This window comes from Triturus cristatus, chromosome 3_2, assembly GCF_964204655.1.
Source record: "Triturus cristatus chromosome 3_2, aTriCri1.1, whole genome shotgun sequence".
NCBI lineage: Eukaryota > Metazoa > Chordata > Amphibia > Caudata > Salamandridae > Triturus > Triturus cristatus.
Window position 1 is genome coordinate 1,158,164,182 of NC_140584.1, and position 13,403 is coordinate 1,158,177,584.

At 43.2% G+C, this 13,403-nt stretch overlaps 1 protein-coding gene across 1 annotated transcript; it reads left to right on the plus strand.

Annotated features, from left to right (window-relative positions):
• Positions 1 to 535: 535 nt before the first annotated feature.
• Positions 536 to 1,486, plus strand: LOC146859323 (olfactory receptor 10A4-like). The gene has a single exon (XM_085646969.1). The coding sequence runs from the start codon at positions 536 to 538 to the stop codon at positions 1,484 to 1,486; it is 951 nt and encodes a 316-aa protein (XP_085503095.1).
• Positions 1,487 to 13,403: the final 11,917 nt, after the last annotated feature.

Genomic DNA, 13,403 nt, shown 5'->3' on the forward strand with positions numbered 1-13,403 from the left:
ATAGGCACACTTGGCGATGTTTCACTATTTCTTAATATTCCCAATATATAAATTCAGCAATACCAAACATCATTCATTTGCATACATATACATCGATCAATACTTAAATGCTTCTTGAGAATAATGTGATCCCTTGGGCAGTATTCAAATGACGCAAAGGAACCAAGTACGAATTGCCAATTAATAGGGGTGGTAAAATGCCGAAATTCCCTGTACAGTGTAGAATCACGTGCCGTAACTGTTTAATTACCAATTTCCTTCTTGGAATAGAGATTAATAAAGAATTTGTGATTGGTCGACACATACTAGGAGGAAGGGTTAGACACCTGCACCTGATAAGCTCGTAACCCTAGGGAGAACGCCCCCGGCGCGCCTTGCCGTCGGCCGTAGGGCGTATCGTGAGTGACTGAGCGTGGAAAGAAGCTTCCACTGTAGTTTTGTTCCTCTGCTGAAGCTTTTACGAAAATGTCGTTTCGGGGAGAATTGTCGAATAATCTTGCCCTTTTCGCTCTTTTTCAGGGGACGCGAAATAACCATGGACGGTGCCAATCAATCCTCCGTTAAGGACTTCATTCTCTTGGGGTTTTCGGACTTCAATCCTTATCTCCAGAAGTCGATGTTTGCGCTCCTCTTGCTGGTCTACCTTGCAACCTTGATAGGCAACATGACGATCGTGGTACTCGTCACTGTGGACAGTGGCCTCCAAACTCCAATGTATCGCTTCCTCAGAAACCTGTCCTTCTTGGAGGTCTGTTTGACCACAACCATACTCCCGAAAGCTATCAGTGGCTTCCGCCCCAGCTCCTCCAGCATTTCGTTCGCAGGCTGCGCTGTGCAGATGTTTCTCTTCGTGTCTCTGGGGGCCACCGAGTGTATTTTGCTGGTGGTGATGGCATACGACAGGCACGTGGCTATCTGCAACCCATTACGATACCTTGTGATCATGAACCCAAGGATGTGCGTGACTTTGATGGCTGCTTCGTGGGTGTGGGGTGGCGTTGTGTCTGCGGTACTGACCAGTTTCATCTTCAGCTGGCCTTACTGTGGATCTAACATCATCAACCACTTCTTCTGTGACATGCCGGCCGTTCTGAGTCAAGCTTCTGCTGACACCTTCATCAATAGGGTGACCGTGTTTGCTGCCGCCATGGTTTGTTGCTTCTGCCCCTTTATTGTGATCATCTTGTCCTATGTGAGCATCCTTGTGGCCATCCTCAGCATGGGCAGCGCGGCAGGGAGGCACAGGGCTTTCTCCACCTGCAGCTCTCACCTGGTGGCTGTCGCGCTGTTTTACGGCTCCAAGATATGTATGTATTTCCGAATCCGGCACAGTGGAACCCAGGAGCGGGACAAGCTGCTCTCAATCCTGTACAGTGTGATGACCCCCATGCTGAACCCGCTCATCTACAGTCTGAGGAATCAGGATGTTAAAGATGCTTTAAGGAGGCTTATCAAAAGGACTGTTATTTCCCCAAATAAAATGTAGATTGTTAATAAAGTACATGCAATAGGAAAACCAATTTGAATTGGAAAGAAATTATTTTTAGATATGTAATAGTTTCTCCTACTTTTATGAAACTTCCAATATTTACCACTCACATTATTACAAGAGCTTTCCTAAACTCCATTGAAAAACCTCACCTTCCTTTTCTCTAATAGTATATGCCACCATCTGCAAAGTGACCAATCTAGCGATCTCACCTATCTAACCTTATATATTTGGATAACCTGCCCCTTTCCTCTTGCAAAAGGCTTTTAAAATTTGCCCTATAGCCCTTTGTACCCAAAGCTCATTCAAAGAAGCTAATAACTGAGCTCCAGTGAGATCATTATATAGTATCAGTTTCACAATTACATTAATATTCTTCATAGTAATCTTTTCTAATACACAGTTTCATAAATTAAATGTATTTTGGCCCAGACTCATGTGCTGTGAGACCCCATGTCCTTTTATACTACCAACAAATATCCGAGGCCTACTTTCCCATTTATCATCATCATCAAAACTTTATTGTTTTTTTTGACAAAATCAGACAAGTATACATTAAATGACATTACACAAATATTGATGCAGACATATATAAAGCCTGTTCATAAATTAAAGACTGTATTATCAGAAAGTAAATCAAACTCATTATATCACTGTCGCACATTAGTAGAAGTCATAACACAGAGAAAAATATAAAAAGACAGCCATTAAACTAATATCTGTGCACAGAAAAATTAATAACTTGCTCTGAAAACACCATTCAGAAATAGTGATATATAAAAACACGTTTGAGATGTGAATGAAAGTTGCAGATATAAAAATGCAGATCAAACGTAATTAAAATCCATATAACAATTGATTGATCTTGCAAAGTCAGACACATCCCCATAGATCACCTTGGCATGAGGCAGCATCATTGTACATAGAGCCTTACATTTATCAACAAGCTGTAAAATTGTACCTCTTCTAGCTCTACCTGCCTTACAGTTTTGTCAAGATGGCGGCCATCTTGCAAGCGCGGGATCTTAGGTCCTGGACATGGGAAGCATCAGCGACGAACAATGATTAGAGGAGGGTGAAGGTACTGCGGAACATTTGCTCTACACCAACCCTATGTGCCCACAGCACTCAGTATGAGCAGTACAGTCAGAGAGATTAAACCTGTTCCCGTAAAGTACGTGAACTGGTATGACACATAGGCAACAAGTGGGCCCTTATGTATTTAAGACAAAAGGGTAGTGAATCTATAACTGATAAGTACACAGTGTCACAGACTGATGCATTGTCACACGTGCAAGAGGAAAAATTAGACAGTTTGTACCAGAGCCTCCTGGGAAACATTAGCTGATGAAATATGCCCAGTCTAAAATAAGTCAAAAGACCGCGATGGTGGTTGAGCATTTCCAAGCGGAGGTATGGCTCAATCCCACTAACCTATTTAATCATAATATATTTATATTTACTCATTGACTACTTGTACAGAGCTGTGGCCTCCCCGTTAAGCTGCCATCCTGAGTGGGAAGGTCTGCTTCACCCAGTCCAGATCTTTATTTGTGATGCCCTTGGGATCTGAAAATAAGCCTGTTATCCTAGATCTTTGAAGGTGGACTATATATAAAGGAGCCATGGTATCTGACATACATTATCCAGGGACAAACAGCCCTGAAGGAGCAACCTATTAAGATGTAGCTCCTTTTTGTACAATACCGAGCACCAAAGTAAAAGTGGACGAAGCCGAATAAAATCTGTGATAAAATTCATACACAGTTTGTCATAAATAATTTCTGCTGGGATGCCCTGTCCCAAGGCCAAAAGGCCTCTAAAAATATTGTTTTCTGTCACCTGAATCTGGTCAACAGTAGGGCTGGGCAGCAAACTCGGCTCTGCCAGGTGAGTTTGCTGAGTTTTGCCACTTTTGCACTCAGCTTGGAGAGCGTAAATCTGCTAAAACTCCTCCAAACACCGCATAGCGGAATACAGCTGTGCCCAAACAACCCCTGAGACAAGCAATGTTCAAGCTATCAAAAAGAGGCTTGAGCAGTTGGATTCAAACAATAAACATGTCAGGATTCAGGACGAGGCTTGAAATGCAGCCTCGTTCTGAATCCTATTCAATGAACAATGGGGTAACTCTGTGTCCCTCAGAACCTGGGTATAGTTATGCAAAAAACAATGGTTCTGTCGGGTGAGCACAACGATTTCTAATATACACAATTCAATTAACTGAGTTATTCTCTGCAAACATTTAATGTTGAAACAATTAAGGAACACACCGAAAAACAAACAAAACCACAACGAAATCAGGTTGCAGGGTACTGAGTTGTTTTATATAAATTGCATCATTTATATATACCCACACATTAATAAGAGGCTGTCAACAAGGTGAAGTTTAAGGTGAAATGTGATCAAGTGACATATTGTGCTTAGTGATACAGTTAAGTGCGTATTATATACAAGGTGATTAAAATATGTACAGGGAAGGGAAGGCCAGAGTAGAGCGGAGAAAACAATGACCCTGCTGCTTTATCCAATTTTGATATTTTTCAAGCAAGGCCTTGATCTGGACCAGGAGGTATCGTCGACGTTTCACTCCAATTTATGCAATAATGAATAGTCAAAGCGGGTCTTCATCAGGACTGTGGTGGGGGCAAGGGATGACAGCCTATAGAAAACCAGAGTAAATCCTGGTCACGCTCAAGTCTGTTTAGTTATGGCCCCATCATGTTAATTTCCATATCAATTAATCAATCATGGAAGCGGGAGGATAATTTAAACAGGTTCACTTCTATCAAGTTTTCTTGGGTGCCAATACGTCGTTGACGGATTGCAGCGGCTTGACAGGACTCACATGTGCCAACGCTTCTAACTACCGTATTCGGTACCCAAGAAAACTTGATAGAAGTGAACCTGAAATCACTACTTCACTTCAAGCGTGCCCGTGCGCGCTTTTGAAACTCTGGAAAGCGGACTCGGTTCAAATTATCCTCCCGCTTCCATTTTTACTAAGAGACCTGGGGGAATGATGCATGGTAGGAAATTTGTTTCAAACCGGTGGTCCCACAACTTTTCCACACAGAAATGTGAGGAAATGAGGTTTGTAGGGAATTCTGGGTTAGAAAACATTGGGGGATCTACACACACCACACTTACCTGAACTCCCCCAGATGTCTAGTTTATAGAAATGGGTTTGATAGGTTTCCCTAGATGGCTGTCAAGTCGGAGACCAAAAATGCAGGTGACTCCCTTGCCAAACCAGGTAGCTTTGTGATAGATAATTTTTAAGTTTTGGGCTGTTTCCTGTTGCAGGCACTAGGCCTACCCATACAAGTAAAGTACTGTTTTTATTGAAAGACTTGAGGGAATACTGGGTGGGTAGACGTTTGTGTTTCCTGAACTTTCCATCCCAGAAATTTGAGGAAATTGTGTTTTTATAAGAAAGTTTGAGGATTGCAAAGGATTCTGTGTAACAGAACCTGGTGAGAGCCACACAACTCATCCCATCTTGGATTCCCCTGGGTGTCTAGTTTACACAAATGTACAGGTTTGCTAGGTTTCCCTAGGTGCCGGCTACGCTAGGGCCCAAAATCCAGAGCTAGGCCCATTGCAAAAAAAGGGTCAGCTTTCACTGGAAAAATGTGATGTGTCCATGTTGCATTTTGGGCCGTTTCTTGTGGTGGGCACTAGGCCTACTCACACAAGTGAGGTGCCATTTTTATTAGAAGACTTGGGGGAATGCTAGGTGGGTGGAAGTTTGTGGCTCCCCAAAGATTCCAGAACTTTCCATCGCAGAAATTTGAGGAAAATTTGTTTTCTTTTAACATAATTGGAGGTTTTCAAGGGATTCTGGGTTACATAACCTGTAGAGAGCCACACAAGTCACCTCATTCTGGATTTCCATGGGTGTGATCTTTAAAAAATGTACAGGTTTGCTAGGTTGCCCTAGTTTCCGGCTGAGCTAGGACCCAAAATCCACAACTAGACACATTGAAAAAAAGGGCCAGGTTTTGCTGAAAAAATGTGATGTGTCCACGTTTCGTTATGGGCCGTTCTCTGTCACGGGCAAAAGGCCTACCCACACAAGTGAGGTAACATTTTCATAGGGAGACTGGGGGAAATGCTGGGTGTGCGGAAGTTTGTGGCTCCCCACAGATTCCAGAACTTTCCATCACAGAAATGTGAGGAAAATGTGTTTTCTTTGACAAAGTTTGCAGGGGATTCTGGGTAACAGACCCTTGTGAGAGCCACACAAGTCTCCCGATTCTCCCAATCCAGGATTCCCCTGGGTGTATAGTTTTCAAAAATGCACAGGTTTGCTAGGTTCACAGCAAGGCACATTGCACATAGGCACATTGCAAGAAAAAGGGGAAGTTTTCAGTGGAAAAATGTCATGTGATCACATTGTGTTTTGGGACATTTCCTGTCACGGGCTCTAGGCCTACTCACACCAGTGAGGTACCATTTCTATCTGTGATTCCATAGCCACCAAAAGTGTGCCTTGAGCAGGACAGATTTTCTGTCTTGCCCTGTTCCAAAAGTTTATTTTCTGACTCAGTCACTTTTTTGGAAGTCAAAATCGAGGATGGAAGCCACAGGCAAACAAGGCTTCACAAAGCCTGATACCTACCCCACAAGGTCAACTGAACCAGTTTTTAGTTCTGCAAAAAGTTCAGAGCAGGCTGAACCTGAATTTCTTGTACATATTGGACGGTAGTTGTGCATGTCCGTTGGGTCATGGGCCTCCGGAGATGGATAAAAAAGTCCCAACTTTTTTATAGCTCTGGTATAGTTCATTGTGTGCAGTCCTATAGCCACCAGCTCCTCATAGTAGGCTTTTCAGCCATCAGAACTGACCACTTGCACCCTGTTGGTGAGAAAATAATGGAGGAGATCAAAGGCTTGCCCCCCTAACACCTGCCTGTTAGAAGTGCTGTACCATGTGCACGGGTGAAACAGCGTCAAAGGCCGCTGACATATCTAGCAGCACAAGGACAGCGGCCCTCCCTGGCCAACCTTTTGCCTGATGCTATCAGTGACGGCCACAAGTACTGTCTCAGTGCTGTGGCCACTCCTGAAGCTGTTCTGCGAGGATTTTAGAATGTCACAGGAATCAATAAACTTTATTATTTCTTGTCTAAGATATTTTTCCAGTGGGCAAGAGAGAGACGAGACGCAAATTCCTCATATCCTTAGTGTAAACATTGGGTTTCTTTTGAACTTTTCCATAGTTGAATGAAAATCCTTAAATCAAGGGTATGATTAATTATACCCCCGAGAGTATTGGCAATAAAGTCTGGGGCCAACAGCAAGATTTTAGAGGGACAAGGGTCTCCAATGGACACTGTTTTAAGGCTCATAAGAAGTTCCTTAGTTTTCTGCTCAGATTTCTGATGAAGGACAGAGAGCTTGGATGGCTCAATAGACATGCCCAAAAATCCCATTGAAAATCTAAGTTCCGCGGGCGAAGGAAAATCAGAGTAAACATTCATCATTTTATCTCCAAGATAGATGGCCACTCTATCACAGAAATCTTGTGAAGAGTCAGCAAGGCCTGAAATAAAGGTTGAGATCATTCTTTGACCAATCTGAAGAGTTCCTTAGAGGAACTGCCTGCCTTCTAACTTTATCTGTGTAAGAGATGGATTTGCTAAGAAATGTGGCCAACCTGAATCCATGGCGCGTCTGCGCTAGCATGTGTATAAATAAATTATGCCAGCCAAGGACTAGCCCATAAATCTCACAAAATGCCCCCTATCAATGGGAAGACCTGAAGTGAGGATCAAACAGTAGCTAAAAAACAAAATCCCTGCCCACATACACAGCAGACTACAGCAGACCAAAGGTTAAAATGTATTGTAAATGTTAAAATACACAAAGATGTGGCAAAATAAGAGACATGCCAGAGAGTGGCAAAGCAATAAGGAAAGGCTCTACCAAAGACAGTCCCTATAATTAAAACTGAAATTGAAGTGAGCTGGGAAGCAAAACAACTTTCAATGACTTTGCCTCAAAATGGAGACTGGGCGGTAGTTGTCCATCCTGAAGCTGGTATGAGGATTTAACTTTAGAGATGGTTCGCTGTAGGTCTAGTTCGGAAATGGGGGAAAAAGAGGACTATGATTGAATTGCCTTGCACAGTAGAATCTCAGTTTCCAGAGGCTTACTGGTGTGTAGCTAGATATGAATTGCTTCGGTTGAGTTGGGGTCCATGCCCACTGTATGATCAGCTTCTCCATGTCTTGCGGTCCAAAATAGAAATGCATGCTTTAAAACCTATGGAGAAAGGGTGCAAATAATTAAATTTTTGGGGTCAGGATGTCTCACAGATAGCGCCAGAGCAATATTGGTCCATTAGCTCCATCACAGGACCTGTGGGCTATTTGAGCTGCGCAGTTACATTATACATATCTTCATTGTAACACGTAAGGAAAGATTTGCCTACGTTTCATCTGCACACATCAGGCCATAATAGAGTTGCTAAAAAAATTAAAAAAGCAAAAGATTGGACGATGAGGTATTATTCAAATTATATAAATGTGAATGCCGAACATGCCATCTGCACGGTCACTATCAACCCCAACAGACCAGCTACCCTCCGCAACAGAATTGTGCTCAAAAGTAATCTAGCGCCTGTCCGCCCAGACTCCCGAAACTCCCTACAAATATACTCTGTCTGGCCTCTTAATCAACTGCCGATCGGCAGCTAAGCACGCCCCTGATATTGCTGATCTCATCCTTTCCAAAAACTTCGACCTAGCAATCCTAACAGAATCTTGGCTCAATGAATCCTCATCTCCATGCCTGGACCTCCTAGTCCCTCCCAACTACAACACTGCAAGGCTGGACAGGCGATCCAAAAAGAAAGAAGGAGGCATCGCCTGCATCTACCGTTCTAACCTTCTTGTCATGGAACTTCTGGCGGATTCCTCCGAATCCTGCGAATACCTCACCCTCGCTATCTGCAGCAATTCCACCCAACTGTGCAACCTGCACATCTTTTATCACTCCCCTGGGCATGAACGACTCCTTCACCGACCCCCTCATGGAAATCATCACAGGTAAGATTCCCACCAAAGCTAATGATATTTTCCTTGGTGATTTTAACTTGCACTGGAATGATCCCAAGGATCCATATGTCAACGCCATCAAAGACCTCTTGGCCGATCAAGCCCTGACCCAAGACTGCTCTCTCCCAACTCATTCAAAAGGGACCACTCTTGACTGGATCATCTCCAAAGAATCAACAGTCAAATTTTCTCCATAGACACATGCGACTGGTCTGACCACCACGCCATCACCTTCCTTCTACCAGGCACCCAAAAGACATGGGAACCGCAACCGGTGATTCGTAAACGCTGGATCAGAGACACCAAGAACCTGGACGGCAGGGAACTCGAGACTCGCTGCAAATCCGACCTCCCCACTCGCATATCACAGTGGCCTCAACGTTCACTACTCTGCGACTATATTGAACATCCTGGATGATCTAGCCCCACTAAAACTGAAAAACCCAAATCAAAGACAGAAACCCCTGGTTCACAGGATCCCTCAACAATGAAAGGAGAGCCCTCTGGCAAGCTGAAAGAACCTGGAGGCAGCACCCCTCTGCCGCTCATCTAAAACTCCTCCGCCAGGCCAGAAATGTCTACAACAGGAACATACTCAATTCTAATAAAGAATTCTTCAGAACTGAACTAGAGAAGGCCAAGAACAGACCCCACAAGCTCTTCGAACTGGTCAAACACCAATCTAATAAACTGGCCAAAACATCGAAAGAAACCCCCAAGTCTCTTATATCCTCAGAGGAATTCTCCTCTTTCTTCGCCGACAAAATCTCAGCCCTTGGAAACAAACTCAGCTCTATCACATACCCGCAACCCCTTCCTGACCCACCTCCTCCTACAGCGACGCCCTCTCAGACTCCAGCCAAAAATGATGCTCACTGGACTGACTTCAAAGTCTGTGATGAATACTCAGTCTCTAAAATCCTATCTACCCTAAACCCGAATAACCATTTTAATGACCCACTCCCATCCAACTGCCTTGCTGCCGTCGCCCAATCCATTATTCCTAGCTCCATTATTCTTAGCTGGTCTGCAAAAATGAACGACTCTCTCCCGCAGGGAATGATGCCTGACTCTCTAAAAGCCGACCAAATCCTCCCCATTCTGAAAAAGCAGTCGCTGAATCCAGCCTCCCCTGACAACTTCTGACCCATATCCAACATCTAAGTCAACACATCAACAACTTCCATCATCTCGATGACTTCCAATCTGGATTTCGACCTGGGCACAGCACTGAAACTACCATGCTCCACATCATTGATGATGCCCTCCAAGCCCTTGACTAAGGCAAAACCTGCCTCCTAATCCTCCGGGACCTATCCTCAGCCTTCGACATGGTCAACCATAAAAACTACTCGAACAGCTCAAACTCAGGATGGGATTGGAGGCCACTGTTCTAGAATTATTTGGGTCCTTCCTCCAAAACCGATCACAGAGATTCCTAATCAACGGCAACCTATCAGCACCATCCCCGGTCACGGTTGGAGTCCCTCAAAGATCAACCCTATCCCCCACCCTCTTCAACCTTTACCTAGAACTGCTTACCGAAGTACTACGCACTGCTAACATCTCCTACCATATGTACGCTGATGACACTCAGATATACATCAAAACCTCATCTTTCGAAGAAATTCTCTCCCTGAATGAAGCTCTGAAACTCACTGTCCAAAGGCTCACATCCAATCAACTCAAACTCAACGCAAAGAAAACAGAATTTCTCCTTATCTCCCCTCCCAATACCAACCCTGAGATTCAATCATGGATTAAAGCTATCACAGCCTTAAATTGCCCACAGACCATCGTGAATTCCGCCAAATCTCTGGGAATTACCCTTGACAATAACCTGAACATGCGGGACCACATCAATTCGATGGCCAAATCAGCCAGATTCCACCGGCGCTACCTTAGGAAATTGAAACCCTTCCTCGATGCGCCCGACCTAAAAATGGCAGTCCAAGCACTTGTCATCACTAGACTGGAATACGGCTGTTCTACCCTCTCGGGTTTTTACCCAAGATCTCCCTGGCACCTTTAAAAGCCTGCCTCAATGCGGCTGCCAGACTACTTACCGGCACAAGGAAATTCAACCATATTTCCCCACACCTGAAAGCTCTGAACTGGCTTCCTCTTGAGGCAAGAATACAGCTCAAACTAGCATGCATCATACACAAGGTTTTATATTCTAACTCCCCTGCATATCTTGCACAGAAACTTGTGATTTCCAGAGGAATCAGAAACTTCCGGTCTGCCAGAGACCTCTTGCTCCAACCTGCACGCTTTCAGAGAGAAAAAACCTACAATCGGGCCTTCTCTGGGGCTGCTCCAAGAATATGGAACTCTCTCCCACCTGTCATCAGAAGAATCCCCTCTCTGGCTCGCTTCAAAAAGGATGCCAAAACCTTCCTTATGGGTAAATTTCTCGTTTAATATTTGCCTCAACCACCACTATGGCCCTGATCTATGGCGGTCTACTGCCTCCCTTCGGATTAACTAGTCATCCTACCAAGAACCTTGGGAACTTGTCTTGAGTAATTGTAAATGTAACCTGTAAATATGTTGTCTCGTCTTGTGTAATTGTAAATGTAATCTATAAATACGTGCCCTTCACTCTCTTATGTATCCTGCCCGCCCCTACTACTCGATCCATTACCTGGTGATTCTAAACCTGTCTATGCAATGCTATGTTTTCTTGTAAAGCGCTCTGATACCCTAACAGGTCAAGTTTGCGCTCTATAAAACACAGAAATAAGATAAAATAAAATAATAAAATATCTAGGGGCTGTTTCAACTCATGTTAAAGTAGTGCAAAGAATTAAGATGCCTGCTGCAAATAACATGCCCTTGTGTGTTCAGAGGGTTTCAGGCAACAATAAAAATGTAAAGGTAACTATGGCGATTAATACTCCTGCTGAAGAGAGATCGGATGTTTTATCTAGTGGCTGTTTACACTGATGCTAAAGTAGCTCAGAAGATTAAGATGCCTGCTGCAAAGAACGTGTCATTGCGTGTCCAGATTTTTTCAGGCAGCAATAGAAATGTGAAGGTAACTTTGGCGATTAATGTTCCTGCTGGAGAGAGATGGAAGTTTTATCTAGTGGCTGTTTCTACTGATGCTAAAGTAGCTCAGATGATTAAGATGCCTGCTGCAAAGAAAAATGTCCTTGTGAATTTAGAGGTTTTCAGGCTACAATAAAAATGTGACGGTATATTTAGCAATTAAAATTGATCCTAAAGAGAGATGGGAGTTTTATGCAACAATAAATATGTAAATGTAACTTTGGCGATAAAAGTTCCTGTTGGAGAGAGATGGGAGTTTTATCTAGTGGCTGTTTCCTCTCATGTTAAAGTAGCGCAGAGAATTAAGATGCCTGCTGCAAAGAACATGTCTTTGTGTGTCTGTAGGTTTTTAGGCAACAATAAAAATGTAAAGGTAACTTTGGTGATTAATGTTCCTGCTGGGAGAGATGGAAGTTTTATCTAGTGGCTGTTTCCACTCATGCTAAAGTAGCGCAGAGGATTAAGAGACCTGCTGCAAGGAACATGTTTCTTTGTGTGCAGAGGTTTTCAAACAACAATAAAAATGTTTAAGGTTACTTTAGCGATTAATGTTTATGCTGGTGAGAGATGGGAGTTCTATGCAAAAATAAAAATGTAAAGGTAACTTTGGCTATCAAGGTTCCAGCTGGGGAGAGATCGGACTTCTATCTAGTGGCTATTTCCATTGATGCTAAAGTAGCACAGGGGATTAAGATGCCTGTGCAAAGAACATGTTCTTGTGCGTTCAGAGGTTTTCAGGCAACAATAAAAATGTAAAGCTAACTTTGGCTTATAAAGTTCCTACTGGAGAGACATGGGAGTTTTATCCAGTGGTTGCTTCCACTCATGTTAAAGTAGCTCAGAGGATTAAGATGGTTGCTGCAAAGAACATGCTCTTGTGTGTTCAGAGGTTTTCAGGCTACAATAAAAATGTGACGGTAACTTTAGCTATTAATGTTTATGCTGGTGAGAGATGGGCGTTTTATGCAACAATAAAAATGTAAAGGTAACTTTGGCTATCGATGTTCCAGCTGGAGAGAGATGGGAGTTTTATCCAGTGGCTGTTTTCACTGATGCTAAAGTAGGTCAGAGGAATAAAATGCCTGCTGCAAAGAACATGTCCTTGTGTGTACAGAGGTTTTCAGGCAACAACAAAAATGTAAATGTAACTTTGGCGATAAAAGTTCCTGTTTGAGAGAGATGGGAGTTTTATCTAGTGGCTGTTTCCACTCATGTTAAAGTAGCACAGAGAATTAAGATGCCTGCTGCAAAGAACATGTCTTTGTGTGTCTGTAGGTTTTAAGGCAACAATAAAAATGTAAAGGTAACTTTGGCGATTAATGTTCCTGCTGTGAGAGATGGAAGTTTTATCTAGTGGCTGTTTCCACTCATGCTAAAGTAGCGCAGAGGGTTAAGATGCCTGCTGCAAGGAACATGTTTCTGTGTGTGCAGAGGTATTCAAGCAACAATAAAAATGTTTAAGGTTACTTTAGCAATTAATGTTTATGCTGGTGAGAGATGGGAGTTCTATGCAATAATAAAAATGTAACTGGCTATCAATGTTCCAGCTGCAGAGAGTTCGGACTTTTCTCTAGAGGCTGTTTCCATTGATGAAAAAGTAGCGCAGGGGATTAAGATGCCTGCTGCAAAGAACATGTTCTTGTGTGTCCTGAGATTTTGAGGCAACAATTAAAATGTAAAGATAACTTTGAAAATGAATGTTCCTGCAGGAGAGTGATGGGAGTTTTATCCAGTGGCTGTTTCCACTCATGTTAAAGTTTCACAGAGGATTAAGATGCCTGCTGCAAAGAACTTGT